The sequence below is a fragment of the Passer domesticus genome, chromosome 20 (assembly GCF_036417665.1).
Source record: "Passer domesticus isolate bPasDom1 chromosome 20, bPasDom1.hap1, whole genome shotgun sequence".
Lineage (NCBI taxonomy): Eukaryota > Metazoa > Chordata > Aves > Passeriformes > Passeridae > Passer > Passer domesticus.
The window spans coordinates 1,755,566-1,774,640 of NC_087493.1; the positions used below are offsets into that span (position 1 = coordinate 1,755,566).

The 19,075-nt window shown below is 61.4% G+C and overlaps 1 protein-coding gene across 3 annotated transcripts in view; it reads right to left on the reverse strand.

Annotated features, from left to right (window-relative positions):
* Positions 1 to 15,261: 15,261 nt before the first annotated feature.
* The window catches only part of TBC1D16 (TBC1 domain family member 16), a 31,005-nt gene continuing 27,191 nt past the window's right edge, over positions 15,262 to 19,075 (reverse strand). For all 3 annotated transcript variants that reach the window (XM_064395919.1, XM_064395918.1, XM_064395917.1), the window contains 5 exons: positions 18,504 to 18,638; positions 17,670 to 17,856; positions 17,166 to 17,345; positions 16,517 to 16,663; positions 15,262 to 16,028 (listed from right to left, as the gene is read on the reverse strand). In XM_064395919.1, the coding sequence (XP_064251989.1) occupies positions 15,783 to 16,028; positions 16,517 to 16,663; positions 17,166 to 17,345; positions 17,670 to 17,856; positions 18,504 to 18,638 (895 nt within the window). In that variant the 3' untranslated portion in view covers positions 15,262 to 15,782. The remainder of the gene's footprint in view (positions 16,029 to 16,516; positions 16,664 to 17,165; positions 17,346 to 17,669; positions 17,857 to 18,503; positions 18,639 to 19,075) is intronic.

The following is a 19,075-nucleotide window of genomic DNA, read 5'->3' on the forward strand; positions in this document are numbered from 1 at the left end:
CTTTCTCTTTGTCAGGCCCAAAGAGGACACCTTATTTGAACCACATAAAACAGCCTAAATAAGGAAAGTGGGAAGCATTTCCAACTGTTGCCTCTTGCTCACTGGCTGGGGCATATCCCGGGGATGAGACAAGGAAAAGGGATTCCAACCAAAAGGAGCAGGAGCCAAGTGCTGCCTTTAAAGCCAGGAGAGGAGAGGGCTGGCCCCGGGCAGTTCGTTTTTGGTTCGCTGGTGGATCAGGCAGGTACAGGGCACAGAAACACATTCCTGCCCCTCACCACACGCCTGGCCAAAAACTCAGACTGCTCTTTCTGTGCCGAGCACCAGCAGAGAGAGACAAAGCTGAGGTAGGGAGCAGGAGGTGCTGCTGCTCTCAGCAGCAGGGCTCTGTCCCAGTGAGGGTGGGGGCTCCATCCCCGTGTGCCTGATCCCCGCTGGGGCTGCTGGCTGCAGCTGTGAGACAAAACCTCCAACAGCCAGGGGCAGATGGGCTTCCCGCAGGTGCTGGGAACCACACCAAGGTGATTCCCCCTCCAGTACTTGCTGGCCATGTTCCCTCCGTGCACCCAGAGCTGATGTCTGTCTGTGCTTATTCTTTCCATCATTATTTATAAAGTTCTTATAAAGGCAGTGCCTTGCCTGGGGTGGGTGCTGCCCCTCCAAAAGATGCTCCTCTTCCCCAGCAGCTCCTGCACCCGCGCTGTGTGTTTGCTATCAAGCAGCACTGATTACCCATGCCATCATTTCTGATGTTGCTCATTAGTCTGTATCATTATTAGCAATTCAAACCAGCAATTCTTTTCCAGCTGTAATCCTCCAGCTCCACGGCTGCAGTTTGGGTGCTCACCTCTTCTTCCCCTCTGCCCCAGCAAGGCCGGGGGTTCCTGCTCGGTCTGCAAAGCCAGGAGCACGCCTGAGCACCAAATAATAACAGAAAGTTAATTCATGAATAGTTACAGCCTTTCCTTCAAGGCCACTCTCACAAGGGGCCAGGCACCGACTTTGCCACGTCCTTGGAGCAGGGGGGAGGGCACTGGCCCCATCCTTCCCTACCTGGCCGCCTGCAGCCTTGGCCAGCTGGGCTCCAGGATTTGCCCTTCTGCTTTTGTCAGCTCTGGCTCGCATTGGAAGTTGTGGCCAGTCTGAAAAACGGATTATGACACAGCCCTTGCTGAGGTCAACGCCGTGCTGGAGAAAGACAAGAAAAGGATGAGTAGGTAGGCTTGGAAAAAGAGACAACAAAACCAGCAGATCCACAAAAACCTGAACCCACCCACCCAATCAATAGGATGCCATGAAGTACGATGTGAACAATGAAACCCTGTTCCAGGTTGCCAAGGCAAATCTGTCAATAGAGTATTGAACAAGCAAATCTGACTTGCAATTATTGTCTCCTTCTAAATACAGGCTGCCCCTCTGCCTTCAGCTCAGCCCCGGTGCTGCTGTGGGGAAGCTCAGTGGCTGCTGCTTCAAAATGGTGAGGGAATGGTGAGCCTGGCAGCTGGGCTGGAATTTACTCCAGCACATGCACTAAAACCCCCCCGGAGCATCCCCACCACCTTCACTGCAGCAGCTGAAGTGACACGTGCCCTGCCCCCAGTGTAACAGGCAGCAGCAAAAAACCCTTTGGAAAACTGTTCACCACTAAAGCTTTCAGTGAAACAGCCAGTGCCAGGAAGCACACCCGGGCATCCTCACACACCAAGTGCCCAGCGTTTTGTAATGCTGAGGAAATCACCACGAAGAGCCCGAGTGCTCGAGGCTGGGGCTGTCAGTGTGATGGCCTTAAAATCCAGCACAGCAGCAAGGTCTGGAGCTGCCACCAGCCACCCAGAGGCAGCAGCAGTGGGAAAATCCAGCGGTGAAACCACCCTGAACTGGGTCAGCACGTGGAAATTTAAATGGCTTCACAAGTGCATCGCTGCTGCTGCTGCTGCTGCTGCTGCTGCTGCACACGGGGCCGTGTTAGGTGAATTCCTTTTTCTGGTGCTGCCTCCAGCACGAGCCAGAGGAGGCTGTGAGCAGAATCCTCAGGCAGGAGGCACTTGCAGGAGCACACACGTGCTTGCACAGCAGTTTAACAGAGCCCAGCGGAGCAGCTCCTGTGCAGCGGCTGGAGGGGCTGAGGCACGGCGGGCACAGGGCAGTGACACCCAGAGCAGCTGCTGTGGGAGCATCCCTGGGCTCCCCTCACTGCTGGAGCTCAGCCCGGCTGAGGCAGCCCCAGAGGAAGCAGACAGGCTGCTCTGCAGGGCCAGCACAGGCAGGAGGGCAGCAGCCAGAGCAGGATCCCAGGACGCTCCATCCCTGGGGCACTCGGTTGGAATAACCCCCCTTCCCCAGGGCCCTGTTCTGCCCTGCCTTCCCCCCCAGCCTCAGGCATGGGTGCCAGTGAGGGAGCCTCAGAGACCATCTGTCTTTAATCTTCTTAGAGCCAGGCAAGTCGGGAGAAATTCAGAGGGAAGAGGCACTGAAGTCCCTCTGTGACAGCACGGGGCTCTCAGCAGGCAGCTGGGGGGGGCAGGTCCTGCCTGCCCACACCCCCAGAGCAGTGCAAGCTGCCTGAGACACCAGGCAGGGAGTGTTGGGAAGCACTCCCACCCCCTGGAGCAGAGGGAGGCGGGAAGCCCTTCCCCAGGCCCTGCGGGAGCCCGGTGCCCCCCTCAGCCCTTCCTCGCCGTGCCCCTCACATCAGCCCTGGAGAGGCCTGCCCGTGGAGCTCTGCCCCTCTTACGCCTAAGCTGATGCTGTTCTTTGGCAGCTGAGGGCAATGATGGGATTTTCTGCATCAGAACTGGGTCTGCGTGTGTGTCCCTGGCACAGAAACTCCTCGGGTGCTCCTCGGCCCCACGGCCACTGCTCCTGCTGAGCCTGCAGGCCCCCAGTGCCACTTGTCCCCCGTGGGCAGGAGCTGGGCTGAGCCAGCAAAGGGGATTGCAGCCCCCAGAGCGCCGGGGCAGCCCAGCCTCACCTCACACACTCCTGTCTCCCAGCCATGCAAGCAAAGCTTCCCGGGGTGGAGAGCATCCATAAGGGGACACTGGCTGCAGAGGACACTGGGCTGCTCATGCCAAGCTATTTAAGCACAGAGATTGATTGATTGATTGATTGATTGATTGATTTGCTAAGATTACAGTGAGGACAGCAGCAGCCCTCTCCTGCTGGGCCTGTGGGTGCTGTGAGCCCCTCTGCCCCTGCTCTGCTGCCACAGCTCTTTGTGCAGCACGTGGCACTGCCGAGCCTGGGGCCAGCTCCCCTGGCAGAGTTTGATGCCATCCTGTGCTGATCAGAAGTGCCCCCCTGGCAGAGTGACAGTGGGGGCAGTGGTGGCCCTCAGACAGAGCTGGGGATGGCTGCTGGGGAGCTCTGGGAAGGGCGGCAGGGAGGGCCTTGCCAGCACATGTCCTGCCTCGTGGCCCGGCCGTGGCACAGGCAGAGCTGGCACGGGGACAAATCACCCAGCAGAGCAGAGTGAGCCCTGGGCTGAGCCGCTGTGGGCACTGGAGGGGCTGCCCTGGGGACAGGGACCCTCAGGCTCTGGGCCTGTCAGACCCCCAGGGCCCACCCCAGGGCTGTGGGGTCCTGGCTGGTGGCACCATGAGCTGTGGTCCTGCAGAGCAGCTGGGCTGGGGGTTGTGGGATGCTGTGGGATGCTGTGGGGGGCTGTGGGGGGCTGTGGGGTGATGCGAGGGGCTGTGGGGGGCTGTGGGATGCCGTAAGGGGTTGTGGGATGCTGTGAGGGGCTGTGGGGTGCTGTGGGGGGCTGAGGGGGGCTGTGAGGGGCTGTGGGGTGCTGTGGGGGACTGTGGGGTGCTGTGGGGGCCTGTGGAGGGCTGTGGGATGCTGTGAGGGGCTGTGGGGTGCTGTGGGATGACGTGGGTGCTGTAGGGTGCTGTGGGATGACGTGGGTGCTGTGGGGTGCTGTGGGGTGCAGCTTTGCCCTGGACGGAGGGACTGTGCAGCCCCAGCTCCGCCGGGTGCTGCTGCTCGGGAGCGAGCGGCTCCGGCCCCCGCCCCGCTCCCTCCAGCCCGGCCCTGCCGGTGCCGGTGCCACCGGAGCACCGTGCCCGGTGCGCTCCGGGCCCCGCAGCTCCCGGCCGCGCCCCGCTGTGCTCAGGGCGGTGTGAGGGGCAGGAAGCGCTCGGCTCTGCGGTCAGGCGCTCTCCAGCGCTGCACCTGAGCCCAGCTCGGCTCCTCGCAGCCCTTCCCTCCGCCTTCCTTCCGCCCCCGGCAGCCTCAGCAGCCCAGGCTGCGCGGGCTCCTCATCCCTTCGAGGATTAAACCGAGTATTTGTGTTTGCAAAGGTCCCAGAAGGGCTTCCTGGCCGCGCTGTCCGCCCAACACGTGTTGTGCTGTCACTGGATCGCCAAAGCTGCTTAGCCCGAGCCCGGCGGAGCTGCGCTAAAGCCGCCGGGAGATGATGCCCCGCCCGGGGGAAGGAAGCTCTTGGTCTCTGCAGGGCACAGCCTCAACCCAAGGCACTGTGGGGCTGCCCCGTGGCCCCGCTCCTGCTGATCTGCGGGGCTGGGGCGCTGATTCTGTGACTGGGGTGATTGGGCACCCGCACCCAGCCCACCCCACCCTGCTGCTGACAGAGCTCAGCCTTGGGCCTGCAGGACGTTCCCACGGCCTGTGAATCCCTTAAACCAAAGGCTGGTGTCTGTGAGCCCCTTGCAGGTGTGCTGGAGGGGCAGAGCAGGCCCTGGGCAGGGCTGAGCCCTGCTCTGCCCACCCCGGGTTTGTGTGGCTGGGAACAGCCCCAGTGCTGAGCGAGCACAACTGGGACACAACTGGGGCTGACTGGTCAGACTGGCTCCTCCAGCCTCTGCCCTTCCCTGCACTGCCTGCGTGTGGTTAAACAGAGCCAGCTCTTTGGCGAGGGGCTCAAGGGCGCACGGGTCCTGCCTGGCACGGCGGTGCCACCCCACAGTGACGCTGTCCTGGGCTCCGTGACACTGCCTGGGCCTCGGGTGCTCCCTGGTGCTGCATGCCCAGGTGAAGGCATTGCAGCCCAGCCTGCAACCCACGCTGGGAGCTGGCTGCTGGGCAGGGCTGGGGATGTTCCTTGGAAAGATGCAGCCCCTCTTCCTTTTCACTTCCCCTTCTCTCAGGCGGCTGCGTGTGCCCTGGGCAGCTATTTTTAGGCTGCTGCTCGCTGTCTGCTTTCCCCCGGGGATGCTGAGCAGGTTCTGGGAGCTCCAGCTGTCTCTTGGGCAGCGTGAGAGATGCTGTGCTGCCTGAGCCTGCTCCTTCACTGCCCAGCACACGCCCTGGCTCTGCCGCTCCCCTGCAGCCGCCCTGGCACTGGGCACTCCTGGGTGCCCATCCCGGGAGTGTGGGCACTGCTGAGGGGAGCAGGGGGGTCTCCTGTGCCAGGGTGGTGCTGATGCTGTGCCCAGGCAGCCGGGATTGCAGTTCTCACTGATTCATGGGGCTCTGTCATCGCTGTCACCATGGCTGTGCTGAGCCCTGAAGATTTACTGCCCCAGCTGGGGGATGTGGCACAGCCAGTCCTGTGCTGGAGGGGACATCGGGGACCCTGCTGTGACCCAGGGCAGCTCAGACTGCCCCCTGCAGCCACCCTGCCCAGCCATGTTCCTGCTCCTGCCCCCATGCCCGGTGTCCCCAGCCAGCCCGAGCCATGGGGACACGTGTCACCTGTGCCACGGCCTGTGGGGGCCACCTGGAGCCGGGATGGGGCTGGGATGGAGCTGAGGAGCTGTGGAGCCCTGCAGGGACAGCAGCCGCTCCTGGGGGTGACACTGAGGGCTCAGCTGAGTCACTTGGTTTACAACACTCCCCGTGGGTGGGTGCATCCTCCCCCGGCCCCACCCGGGCACTGGGCAGGGGGCGTTCCCAGGGCTGGCAGTGCAGGCTGGCCCCTTGTTTCTCTGCCCCGTGGCACCTCTGTGAGCAAACCAGGGCTGTGTGTGCCCTGCTGGGCGCGAGCCGTGCTGTGCTGTGGCTGCTCTGGCTCTGCAGGGACCCCAGGGTTTGGGGGTCAGGGGGTGTGAGGTGACACCTGCACAGGATGCGGGGCTGTCCGAGCAGGGTGGGAGCTGCCAGGGGCAGGGATGGGGGTGCCAAGGGGCAGAGGGACTGGGGTGAGCTGTGGAGTTCTTGGGCACCCCAGTGATGGGGTGCTGCGGACACGGAGCTCTTTGCTGCTCCCCGAGCTGGGGGTGTCTGGGCACCTTCCCGGGGCAGGGCCAGCCCGGGGAGGCTCCAGCCCCGCGTTCCCGCAGCCCATGTTTGGGCTGGGGCTGCAGCAGGGCCATAAAAGGCAGCGTGGGGAGGGCGCTGGCGCCGGGCCCGCGGCATCTCCGTGCGCTGCGGCATCCCGGGAGCGGCTACCGGCCCCCGGGGCCGGGGCACGCCGTGGGCAGCGGGCTCCGGGTCTCCCCTGCCCATTGCTGCCCAGCCCGTGTCCCACCGGCCCTCGGAAGGGGCCAGGCAGCCCCAGCCCCCGTGAGCAGCCCCTACCCCCGCACCCGTGGGTGCCCGGGGCTGCTCCTGCGGGGCACGGCCGGGGACGCAGGGCCGCCTCTCTCCAGTGTCACCCCCGGGCAGCGGCGGTGGCACCGCGTGGCACGGGAGGTGCTGCGGGTGCCGGGACTGGCAGCAGGGCTGCCAGCATGGAAACGAAAGCCACGCTGCAAATCCCTCCTTGGGGATGCTCGGAGGCGTCTGGAGGGGTGGGATGGGGCAGAGGGGAAGGAGCAGCAAAGCTCATCCACAGCCGTGCAGAGAGGGGCAGGGAGCAGCCCTGTCACCACGGGTGGTGATTCAGGGGCAAAGCCCGAGCTCTGGGCCGGGTGGGTGTGAGCCAGCCGGGAGGAATGCGGGGAACACAAACAGTGAGGAGGAAGGGCGACTCCCCAGGTACCAGGGTGGGCACCACTGAGCTGCAGGGCAAAGTGTGAAGCCTGGAGAGCTGGGACCAAGCGTTGGGACAGGATGGGAGGGCTGTCCCCAGATTACATCCTTTGGGTTCTGAGCTGGGCTGGGCACAGGCTGGCAGGTTCTCCTGGGACAGGAGGGCTGCAGAGCCCCTGGGCTGTGGCTGAGAGGAGCCCTGGCAGTGGCTGTGTCCTTCCAGAGCCCTGGCAGTGGCTGTGTCCCTCCTGAGCCCTGGCAGTGGCTGTGCCCTTCCAGAGCCCTGGCAGTGGCTGTGTCCTTCCAGAGCCCTGGCAGTGGCTGTGCCCTTCCAGAGCCCTGGCAGTGGCTGTGTCCTTCCAGAGCCCTGGCAGTGGCTGTGCCCTTCCAGAGCCCTGGCGGTGGCTGTGCCCTTCCAGAGCCCTGGCAGTGGCTGTGTCCTTCCAGAGCCCTGGCAGTGGCTGTGCCCTTCCAGAGCCCTGGCAGTGGCTGTGCCCTTCCTGAGCCCTGGAAGTGGCTGTGTCCCTCCTGAGCCCTGGCAGTGGCTGTGCCCTTCCTGAGCCCTGGCAGTGGCTGTGTCCTTCCAGAGCCCTGGCGGTGGCTGTGTCCCTCCTGAGCCCTGGCAGTGGCTGTGCCCTTCCTGAGCCCTGGCAGTGGCTGTGCCCTTCCTGAGCCCTGGCAGTGGCTGTGCCCTTCCTGAGCCCTGGCAGTGGCTGTGTCCTTCCAGAGCCCTGGCAGTGGCTGTGCCCAAGCTGTGGCCCCAGCACTCGGCTCCTGTCCCAGCACACCCAGCATCTTCCCTGCTCCTGCCACAACTTCCAGGGGAGTTTTGGCAATGCAGGTGTGCAACACTGAGCCCAGCGCAGCCATTTCAGACCTGGTGCTAGACAAAGCAAAACGATTCTCCTTTGATGGCACTCCCCACGCCCTGGGTCGCTGCCACGGGGTCTGGGGGCTCAGCCCCGGGCCCAGCAGGTGCTTGTGCCCATCCTGTCCCCTGTGCCACAGAGGATGCAGGGCTGATTCATCTCGTCCCTTGGCTCCTGCTTGCGTGTGTTCACTGTTCGTTCCCTGCCTGAGCAGCTAAATTAAGCCGAGCAACAATGGGCCATCGATTATCCCATTACATTTCCATCGGGCCTGACTTCCCAGCGGCTCAGGGAGGGTGGCACACGTGGCTGCGCCAGGGGCAAAGAGCCCTTGCCAGGTTCTGCTCCTGCCCCCGGTGTGCCCGGCCCCGGCCCCGCTCCGGCCGCTGCCCAGGACGATGTGGCAGGACCCAGGTGCCAGCACTGACGCACCTGCGCAGGAAATGGTCCTTTGGCAGGGGAACCTCCCCATGCCAAGGGCTCTCGGGAGCGATCCCAGCTCTGCCGGGGTCAGGTCTCTCTCCAGCCATTTGCACAGACCTGGGGGCTCTGTCCTCTCTGTCCCTCGCTCCCGCAGGGCTCTGTCTCCTCCCTGATTGTCCCTTTCTCCCTGTGTCACCTTGCTTGTTCCGAGGCTTTTTATCACCCAAAGCTGACAAGGAATTACTCAGGAGCAGAGAGGCTGACCCGTGTGGAGCCCCCTCAGTGCCCGCAGTGCCCTGTCCTGGCAGGGCTGTGCCGTGGTGCCTGTGAGCATCCTGGAGCTCGGAGCCTCCTCCCAGCCGCAGCTGGCTGGAGAAGGGCTGTGCCAGGCCGTGGGACAGGGGTGGGCATCCCGGGGGGACCCTGGCAGTGCCATGGGGGTGGCAGCCGGGAAGGGCCCCGCTCTGCTCCCTGCGCTGGCTCTGCCGCCCACTCCCCGCTCTCAGAGGGCTCAGAAGCCGCCCAGGAGCCGAGGGTGACGCTGCTGTGTCTGCGCGGGGATGCGCCGGCAGATCCTACCTGCGTCAGCAGCTGAATTCCCTGCTCTCACTGCCGCTCCGGCAGCGCCTTAACCCTTTCCTGCCACCCAGAGCAGCCCAGCTTTGCAGCCGCAGCCAGGGCGGCTGTGACCCCCCGGCTGTGGCCGCCACCCCTGCAGGAGGGGACGCAGATCCCCCAGCTGTGTGCCCTGGTGGGTGCCCCGCTCTCCTGGCACCCTTTCCCAGCCCATCCTGGCCGGGGCGGTGCTGCCGTGGCTGCCCAGAGCCCGGGATGTTCCCAGCCCGTGCTGCCTGGGCTGTTCCCGGACCCCGGGAGGGGCGGCAGCGCTTTCCCGGTGCTCCTGCTGCTGTGGGCATCGCCGTGGGCAGTTCGGTCACCTCGGCAGAGGCCCTGAAGGCCAGATGCTGTTTGGGCTGTTTGCAGGGATTTCAGTCACGGCTGGGAGCTTTTCACTGCCCACCCTCACCTGCAATACGTGGAAATTGGGTTCCTGAAAGCAGGACCCGGCTGCTGGAGCCGATTTGGGCCGGGCAGCCCTCCTGGCAGCTGCCTTGAGCAGCAGGAGCAGCACCAAAGGCTCTCTGCCCTCATCCACAGCACAGGCTCTGCCCAGAGCGGAGGGCTCGGGGTCAGGCAGGGGAGGGGATCACCGTGCCGGGTGTTTGCCGTGCCCCTGGGCTCTGGGACAGCCCCGGGTCTCCCCTGCAGAAAGCTCTGGAGAGCAGAGAGGACTTTGGCACGCCCCCATCACCCGGCACCTCCCCGGCCGCCTCTGCCCCCGCCGAGGTTGGCCAAGCCCCGGCTGCAGACAGAAGGAGCTGAACTTGTTTGTGGTTTCTGGAAGACAAAGCCGAGCCAAACAAAATCAGAAATCCCAGGAAGAGTCCTTAGGCTGCTCCTTCTCCTGCTGCTGCTTTGCCTCATGGGGCAGGAGCCCTGAGCTGGCTGAATTCGGAGGGAGCCGGTGTATGGGGCACTGGGGGCTGGGGGCTGCCAGAGCATCCCCCGCGCTTGGCAAAGGCACCACTCAAAGTCGGGCTGACACCAGGTCCCCCTGCTGGGATGCCTGAGCTGTGTCCGTGCTCACCGCTGTGGTTTGGGGAGGACTGGGTGTGGGGCTGAGCCACCTGCAGCTGCTGCAGCAGCAGGGCTGTCCCCACCCGTGCAGCAGCAACAGCAGCAGCAGGGCTGTCCCCACCCGTGCAGCAGCAGCAGGGCTGTCCCCACCCGTGCAGCAGCAGCAGGGCTGTCCCCACCCGTGCAGCAGCTGCAGGGCTGTCCCCACCCGTGCAGCAGCAGCAGGGCTGTCCCCACCCGTGCAGCAGCAGCAGGGCTGTCCCCAGCATGCAGCAGCAGCTGCAGCAGGGCTGTCCCCACCCGTGCAGCAGCTGCAGGGCTGTCCCCACCCGTGCAGCAGCTGCAGGGCTGTCCCCACCCCGCTCGCTGGCTCGGGGTGGGCCGCTCCAGCTCCAGCCCCACGGCGAGTCCGAGCTGGCACCGCTGGGCTCTGCCGGGGCTGCCGCAGCCTCTGCTGTTCTTCCAGGCCCTGAAGGCTCTTGGCGAGCTGTGTTTGTGCTCGGAGGAGCCAAGGCAGGGGCGAGCGGGGCCCGCAGCGCCGCTCGGGCAGGGCCGGTGCCCGGGGCACGATGTGCCCGGAGCTCCAGCCGGCCGGACGGGTCTGTGTTTGTGGCCCCAGCAGAGCGAGCCGGGATTAATCAGCCAGCCCGGGAGGACAGGCTGTGTTGGGTTTGAAATTCTTTAGTGCTTGTAATAACTCAGGTGAGCCTCTTTGTTCTTGTGAGCTGTAATTTTTCATTTGGCAGGCAGTGTCCTGTGACAAAAGAGCTAAAGAGCCACATCCAAACACACCCAGCCCTGGGATGTGGCACCAAGCCCCTCCACCTGCCCCTGCCCCCTCCCAGGTGACAAGTTCCCCAGCACAGCCAGCTCCAGGGGCAGTTTGGCCGCTCCTGTGTGCTCAGGGCTCAGTGCCAAGGACACACGATGCCGGCCCATTGAGCCCCTCCCGTGGGACAGCTCGGGGCCCTGCCAGCCTCGGGACACCGTGTGTCCCCGTCCCCTCTGCCCAGTCCCCACTCGAGGTGTGTGCCGTGCTCTGCTCCCCTCTCCCGGGCTCCCGCAGGGATCACAGAGCGCAGCGCTGCCCCGGGACAGAGGACCCGGTTCCTCCCGCTCCCCTTCCCCCCGGCGGCAGCGGGAGGCAGGAGGACGTGGCAGCTCAAGGCTGGGGCTAAAGAGGCTTACAGAGACTATTTACCTATCGAGGGGCTATTTTGGGCTCTCGGCTGCCGCTAATGCAGCGCTCAGGGCAGCACTGGGGGGACGCCACGTGAGGGTCTCTGCTCCTGGGACCCACGTTCCTCTTGTAGGGAACGAAGCTTGGCTGCTTTTTTGTTCGTTGGGTTGGTTTTTTTTTCAGATGGCAAAGAGTGTCATGAAGGAAAATCTTGGGAATGGGTCAGAAGGACCTTTGAAATGCACTGCTCTGTCCAAGGGCATCACTCGTGGCCATCCTTGCACTGCAGGGAAGTCCCAAGATTGCTTCCAGTGCTACCCTGGGCACTGCCAGAGGCCTCCAGGTTGGTTTCACTGACCCTGTCTCCCCCCAGACAAGCTCAGATGGTTGTGGAGCTCCAGTGTGAGTTAATTAATGGCACCACAAGTCAATGGACAGGCTGAGACTGAAATTGGGCCACTGGGATGAGAGTGCTGCTGCTCCTTGGGGATCAGCTCCATCCCTTTGTGTCCCCAGCTAGGGCAAAGTGGGTTCAGTGTGTGCCAGGGCCATGGGGAGCTCCAGTGGGGAGCACAGGGACAGACACCTGAAGTCTCCTGTTGGCAGAGGGACGCTCAGGGGACACCACGCATGGCAGAGTGGACACGGGTGGCAAATGGTCCCAAGGATGCACAGCCAGAGCTGAGCCCTGTTTCGAACAGAACCCAGCTTATTCCACATGCTGGAAAGCTGCAGTGCAGTCTTTAACTAAAGGAATCCTGAGTGATTTCCACATTGCTGAATGACATTTTAATAGTGGAAAAATAACGCTCCAAATTATCTACTTCATCTCTTCCTATTGTCTTTTACTGGCTGGGAACGAGTGCTGCAGCAAAACCAGCTCTGGCCCTTCTGGGAGGGGTTTGCTGCTGCCTCCCAGCCCATGGCAGGCAGGGGGGAGGCCAGGAGGGGCAGTTCCCCTGTGCCCAGCACCCTGTGAGCCCAGGAGGGGCTGTTCCCCTGTGCCCAGCACCCCGTGAGCCCAGGAGGGGCAGTTTCCCTGTGCCCAGCTCCATGTGAGCCCAGGAGGGGCTGTTCCCCTGTGCCCAGCTCCATGTGAGCCCAGGAGGGGCTGTTCCCCTGTGCCCAGCTCCATGTGAGCCCAGGAGGGGCTGTTCCCTGTGCCCAGCTCCATGTGAGCCCAGGAGGGGCAGTTCCCCTGTGCCCAGCACCCCGTGAGCCCAGGAGGGGCAGTTTCCCTGTGCCCAGCTCCATGTGAGCCCAGGAGGGGCTGTTCCCCTGTGCCCAGCACCCTGTGAGCCCAGGAGGGGCTGTTCCCTGTGCCCAGCACCCTGTGAGCCCAGGAGGGGCTGTTCCCTGTGCCCAGCACCCTGTGAGCCCAGGAGGGGCTGTTCCCTGTGCCCAGCTCCATGTGAGCCCAGGAGGGGCTGTTCCCCTGTGCCCAGCACCCTGTGAGCCCAGGAGGGGCTGTTCCCTGTGCCCAGCACCCTGTGAGCCCAGGAGGGGCTGTTCCCTGTGCCCAGCTCCATGTGAGCCCAGGAGGGGCTGTTCCCTGTGCCCAGCTCCATGTGAGCCCAGGAGGGGCTGTTCCCTGTGCCCAGCTCCATGTGAGCCCAGGAGGGGCTGTTCCCTGTGCCCAGCTCCATGTGAGCCCAGGAGGGGCTGTTCCCTGTGCCCAGCTCCATGTGAGCCCAGGAGGGGCTGTTCCCTGTGCCCAGCTCCATGTGAGCCCAGGAGGGGCTGTTCCCCTGTGCCCAGCACCCTGTGAGCCCAGGAGGGGCTGTTCCCCTGTGCCCAGCTCCATGTGAGCCCAGGAGGGGCTGTTCCCCTGTGCCCAGCACCCTGTGAGCCCAGGAGGGGCTGTTCCCTCTGCCCAGCTCCATGTGAGCCCAGGAGGGGCTGTTCCCCTGTGCCCAGCACCCTGTGAGCCCAGGAGGGGCTGTTCCCCTGTGCCCAGCACCCTGTGAGCCCAGGAGGGGCTGTTCCCTCTGCCCAGCTCCATGTGAGCCCAGGAGGGGCTGTTCCCCTGTGCCCAGCTCCATGTGAGCCCAGGAGGGGCTGTTCCCTGTGCCCAGCTCCATGTGAGCCCAGGAGGGGCTGTTCCCTGTGCCCAGCTCCATGTGAGCCCAGGAGGGGCTGTTCCCCTGTGCCCAGCTCCATGTGAGCCCAGGAGGGGCTGTTCCCTGTGCCCAGCACCCCGTGAGCCCAGGAGGGGCAGTTCCCCTGTGCCCAGCACCCCGTGAGCCCAGGAGGGGCTGTTCCCCTGTGCCCAGCACCCCCTGTGCCCAGTCCTCCAGGGCTGGCAGGGCTGCCCACACCTCGCAGTGCTCCCAGGGGGCTCTGGCTGCTCTGGCACCAGGAGCAGCCACGGTGCTGCCAAGGCCTCACGGCCATGCCCGTGCCACACGGGGCTGGCAGGTGGCAGAAGGCAGTGTCTGCCTCCTGCTGTCCCCCTGGGGAGCTGGCACCTGTCCCTGTGCCACCAAGTCGCTCTGTAGGAAGATGCTTCTGGCATTTTCTGCCGTGTGCTTCTTCTGACCTGAATTCAGCCACTGCCACTTGGAGCCTCCACGTGGATGGAGCCATCGAGTGCTGCCAGGTGCCCAGGAGCAGAGCCTGGGGACAGCAATGCAGCCCTGGCACCCAGCACGTCTCTGAGTGGCTGCAAAAAGGGCAGCTCAAGCTGGGGGACGGTGTCTGCTGTCCCCAGCCTGCACAGCAATGGACACACAAAAGCCTCACACCAACTTTTATTATCACTGACACATAAATCTCCATGAACTCCCTGCCCCGAGGAGAGCAGCCCCAGCCCTTACACGAGGTGCCCCTTGCCAAAGCCCAGCCCAGCCCTGCAGCCTGGGTGCCCTGCAGCCAGGCTGGCTCAGAGCTGTGCCATTCCCAGTGGCTTTCCCACTGCTCCCACCCAGGGGAAGGTTTCCATCCTCTGGATTGAAGGCACACAAATCAGGAGCTGGCCTGTCCTTCTGCCACTCAGCAGCCAGCCCGTGGCACGCTGCCTTCAGCGGGTCCAGGCTCCTTCCACTCAGGAATGCCACGTGCTCTTGGCTGGTGCTGGCTCACTCCAGCAGGAACGGGGCTCCAGGACAGCTGTGGGTAAGGCTTTGCAGAAGGATTTTGAGAGAAATGTGCTTGTCAGGTGCAGGAACCCACCCAGCTCTGCCCGAGGACACGGTGGGTGGTTCCACACGTGCTGCTGAGGGCACAGACACTCCTGGGAGGCAGGGCTAGGACTGAGCCTGCCCAGCACAGCTGTGGGGCAGCAGCGTGGAGGGAGGGACAGGGACAGAGCAGGACGGCCAGGGAAGGCTGCAGAGGGATGCAGGGAGGCACAGCCCGCTGCCACCTCGGCTCCTTTTCCACCCCCACAAGGAAACTGCTCCCCTGGCTCCGCTTGGCACAAACGCTGGCTCAGGACACGCCTTTGGAGGCCACGGAATTTGGTAAGAACCTTTGGCAACAGGGCTCAGAGCCCCAGCTCCACTTCTGGCTGGCAAAATTTATAGCAGACATGGGGAGAAACACTGTCCTTTCAAAAACACCCCGAGGGAAACCTTTATCAGACAGAGCTCAGCAAAAACCACTGCAACAAGGCAGGTTTCATTTTCACTTTGGGATGTGGATCAGGGAGCACCCCTGGCACTGACTGAAGGGCCTAAAACCCACAGGGGGTGTATGTGCCACAGGCTGTAGCAGTGACAGGCAAGGACAGTAAATATTCAGTAATTGAGGAGAGCCAAAGGAAACACAATGGGAAACATACTGGAAGCAACAGACTGAAGTATTAAAGTCTGCAGCTGTCAGCATAAAGAAACAGCTTTGCTGTAATGTCAGAGAATCACAGAATGGTTTGAGTTGGAAGGGACCTTAAGGCTCACCCCATTCCCACCCCTGCCATGGGCAGGGACACCTTCCACTGACCCAGGTTGCTCCAAGCCCTGTCCAACCTGGCCTTGGGCACTTCCAGGGATCCAGGGGCAGCCCCAGCTGCTCTGGGCACCCTGTGCCAGGGCCTCAGCTACCTCCCAGGGGAGAATTCCTTCCCAATATCACATGAAGAAGGAAACTTTAGGCAGTGTCTGGGAAATACCTTGACTCAGAGCAGCTGTGCTCTGAGACCTGGGGCAGTCCATTTTTTACAAAAATGGAAAAAAAATCATGCCAGCCAGTGTATCCTATAAAACCAGAAAAGGCCAGAGACAAGACTTCAAGGTGACTGGTCCTTCCTTGCTGACAAAGCAGACACCTGCCCTGCAATCCCAACGGTCTGCAGTTTTATTTTTGGCAGATTATAATTAAAATGGCTTTTATGGCTTTAAAAAGAAGCCACGAAGCTGCACGTTTTGGTTGAAGCAGAGAGGTGTGCTCTGGGTGAGGGGACAGTGGCCTTGGCTCTGCTCCTGCCACCTGCCCACCAACACTTCTGGGCAGCCTTGGCTCCCTGGAGTGTTCTTGTTTCTCACCAGCAAGTAAGAAAGTTCTGGTTGCTAACCAGTCCAGTCCCAGAGGCAGAATAAAAAGTCCTTGTTAAAACCTAGAAAAGCTTGTTTCTAACAAAATCAAATCCAAACACAGTTCCTGGGTCGATGCCTTTCTCTCAGGTTCCATCACCCATGCAACAGAACTTCCCCTGCAGAGCAATTGAATTCCTCTTCCATTCCACACCTTCCAGTCTTCTCAGGAGCCTTGACAAGCTATTCCTCCATTCCTTTCTTTAACATTTTTTCTTATGCACATCCTTCCTGCCCTTCCCTTCCGTCGCACCCTGTTCCTCTGGGCTATTTTCGGAAGGCAAAGACATCCCGTGTTTTCAGGCCTCTCTTGCCTTCACTTCCTGCTTTAGGAGAAGACACTTCCACCAGCCCCCCGTACGGGCAGCTCTCGGACTCCGGGTGGTGGCCAGAGCACTCCACAGCAGGGATGAAGCCACTGTCCCACATGCCTGTCCCACACAGCTTGCAGAGGTCGTGCAGGCTGCAGGGGATGCGGGGCAGCAGGTGGAACTGATAGAGCAGACTCCTGGCCTGGAGGGAGAGAGAGGGAAAGCAGTCACCCCTCACCAGGGACCAGCATGGAGGGCTGGGGTGAACTCCCACCCAATCCTCCTGTTTGGCTGCCTGGGCTTCAGCAAACAGCTTCCTGCCAAACACCTGAGGGTTACCTGAGGCACTGGGGACAGTGGCAGGTCACAGGGGCTGCCACACAGCACAGCTCATCCCATGGCCCCAGTCACTGCCAGCTGAAAGGAATGGGCACCATGGCACCAACAGCTCTGCCTCCATTTCCCTGAGCAGGTTATCCAAGCAAGGGTTATCCCAACCACACTGCCACCTCCCAAGCACTCAACAACTACCTCCTCCTGCTGCAAATCTTGTTTCCAGGCAAACAGCAGCATCCCACCCAGGCAGCCACGGGGATAGAGGAGATGCAAAGCTGAAGCAGCAGTCCCTGGGTTTCTGAACACTCTGACTCATCTCTGGACCTTGTCCCACAGGGGCACCTGGGCGTTTACCTTCCTGAGTACGAGCTCCCCGTTCATGTGCATGGCCAGGTTGCCGAAATGCAGCAGCATCTGGTCAGTGGCCAGCTGCTGCTCGATGACGTCGTCCCCATAAATCACCACGATGGCCACGCAGATGAAGAGGTGGAAATAGTCTGTCTGCAATGGGAACACAGGGGCTGCTGTACAGCAGGTGGAGGCAGAGCTCTGGCTCCAGCTCCCACCCTCCACAAGCAGGTTCTTGGTGAGAGATTTTGCTCCCTTCAGTTCTGCCCAGTGATGAGAATGTGAGTTACATTGGTGACTTCTGAACCACAGCTGAGCCAAAGCCTCTTTCCTTCACAGCACAGCAGCAAGGTCTGCACCAGTGTTTGCACCATAGAGCAGATTTTTGGGAAGACATTTCATGGCTGTGTAAGAGAAGCCTGAACTTCAGAAGTGGGTGTTCAGCATTTCCTGAAACACCTCCTTGTGAAGCCCACACATCCCCAAGGAGGAGAGGCAAGCTGGGCTCCATCCTCCTGCTACTCAGATAAACCTCTGCCATAGTCCCAGACCCAACTTATTTTGGCTACTTTGCTTTGAAGAGCCTTTCTGGAAGCCCTCAGTGCTGAGGCTGAGGACTCAGCCAGGATGTGGGGTGCCCTGGCAGCTGCCTCACCTGGTAGTGAGCCCAGCACGCCTCCCACATGCGCAGCGCCTCGGCCTCCGGGAACTCCCTCTTGAAGCAGAGCAGGATCCAGCGGTGGCAGAAGAGCATCTGCAGCCCGTCCTCTCCCAGGGCACACAGGTGCTGGTGGAAGCGGGGGTGCATCAGCCGCAGCAGCTCGCGCAGGTACAGCTGCAAAACACACCCGGGCTGCCTGGAGAGCTCTTCTCTCCCAGCTGCCATTTCACAAGAAGGATGGGTGTAACTGCTGGAGTGCCTCAGTCACCCAGGATCCATTCTACCCACCAGGTATTTCCATAGAATATCCTGAATTGGAACTGATCCACACGGATCATCAAAGTCCAGCTCCCGGCCCTGCACATGGCAACCCCAAGGATCACCCCAAGGATGTAGTGGCTCTGGAGTGTGATTTGGAATGCTGGACCCCCTCAGCCCAGGAACAGGGGAGAGGAGAAGCCATGACAGGGCTGAAGGCAGCCCAGCACTCAGCCTCACCAGCTGCTTCTCCATGTCCTCATCCCGGGGGGAGCTGATGAAGATCGTGTTCTGCATCAACCCAACAAAGCACCAGAAAGTATCCGACTCATCCAGGACCTCTGCCAGGAGTGGGGCAACCAGGTCAGACATGCCCTGGGAGTAGCCAATGGCTGGGTTAAACACTGCATAGTTCAGCAAGATCCTCCTGGAGCAGAGACACAAATGCAGAGGGGACAGGTGAGGGCAGGTGACAGCATCATCTCAGTGACAAAGACACAGGGCCTCATGTGAGGTGCTATACCAGAGACAGGGAAACCCTGCTGCAAACCCCAGTTCTGTGGCATAAACTTCAGAAAAAAGGTTTGGTATTCACAGGCAGCAAAATATCAACAGAAAATGAGAATTTAAAAAGATTAGGAGGACAGAAATGAATGGCCTGGGAAAGGAGAGATGATGCCCAACACATCCATAAAGCTCCAAGCCATGCTGTTGGACGAAACCCAACTCTTTAGAAGTCACACCTTTACAAGTCACACTGTCATGTAGCAGACTCTGGTGTGCTTGTCCTCTACCCCACCAGGAGAAGCACAGACCCAAGCACCTGCCCACAGCCCTACCACAGCAGCTTTGCTGTGCCTGTGTGTGCAGGGAAGCTCAGGGATGGGAGCAGGACTATAGGACAGAGAAGGGAACTGCAGCAGCAGTGGGAGCACTGGGGAAGTCCTTGCTGCTGCATCCTGTGGTTGCAGAGGCATGGTGAGTGCTGTGCAGCAATACCAGGCAGCCTGGGCTGGGGGCTGACTAACATTGAGCAGGACATGGTTTTTAGGACACTGGAATCAGACACTTCACCTCATGGTCTCCACATTTGGATTGTCCTCCCCTCGGAAGAACTGGTTGCTGCGGTCGGTCCTCACGACGTCCTTGTCCACCGTGAACTGCACCTGGCGCCAGAAATCCTTCTGCTCCTCTGGAGTCATGGACAGCCTGCACACCACACAGCAACAGCAGAGGGTTCCCAAGACAGGAATGTGATTGCCACAATGAACAAAAAGCCTCATTTCAGTCTTAGTTTGCAGAGAAAAACTATTCCTGTACTGAGTTTCCTCAGCACCTGAAAAATAGACCAGCAGGTCTGTCCAGAACAGTGGATTGTCTGTCCCAAGGGATTACTGGAAGGAGCCTCCTGGGTTATAAACAGGATGACATGATGTGTTTGCTGCAATAAACACTTCAAAAGCATCAGACTCTGCTCTCCACTGTCCCTTGGAACTCAGCACACCAGAACTCACCACTCTGGTTTGATTGTCTCCTGATTATTAACAGTACTGTGCCCCTCCAGCTTCAATGTACCCACCTCCATTTAACAACACACAAATCTTTCATTAACAACCTTCTGGAATTACATAACCCTTTTCATCCCT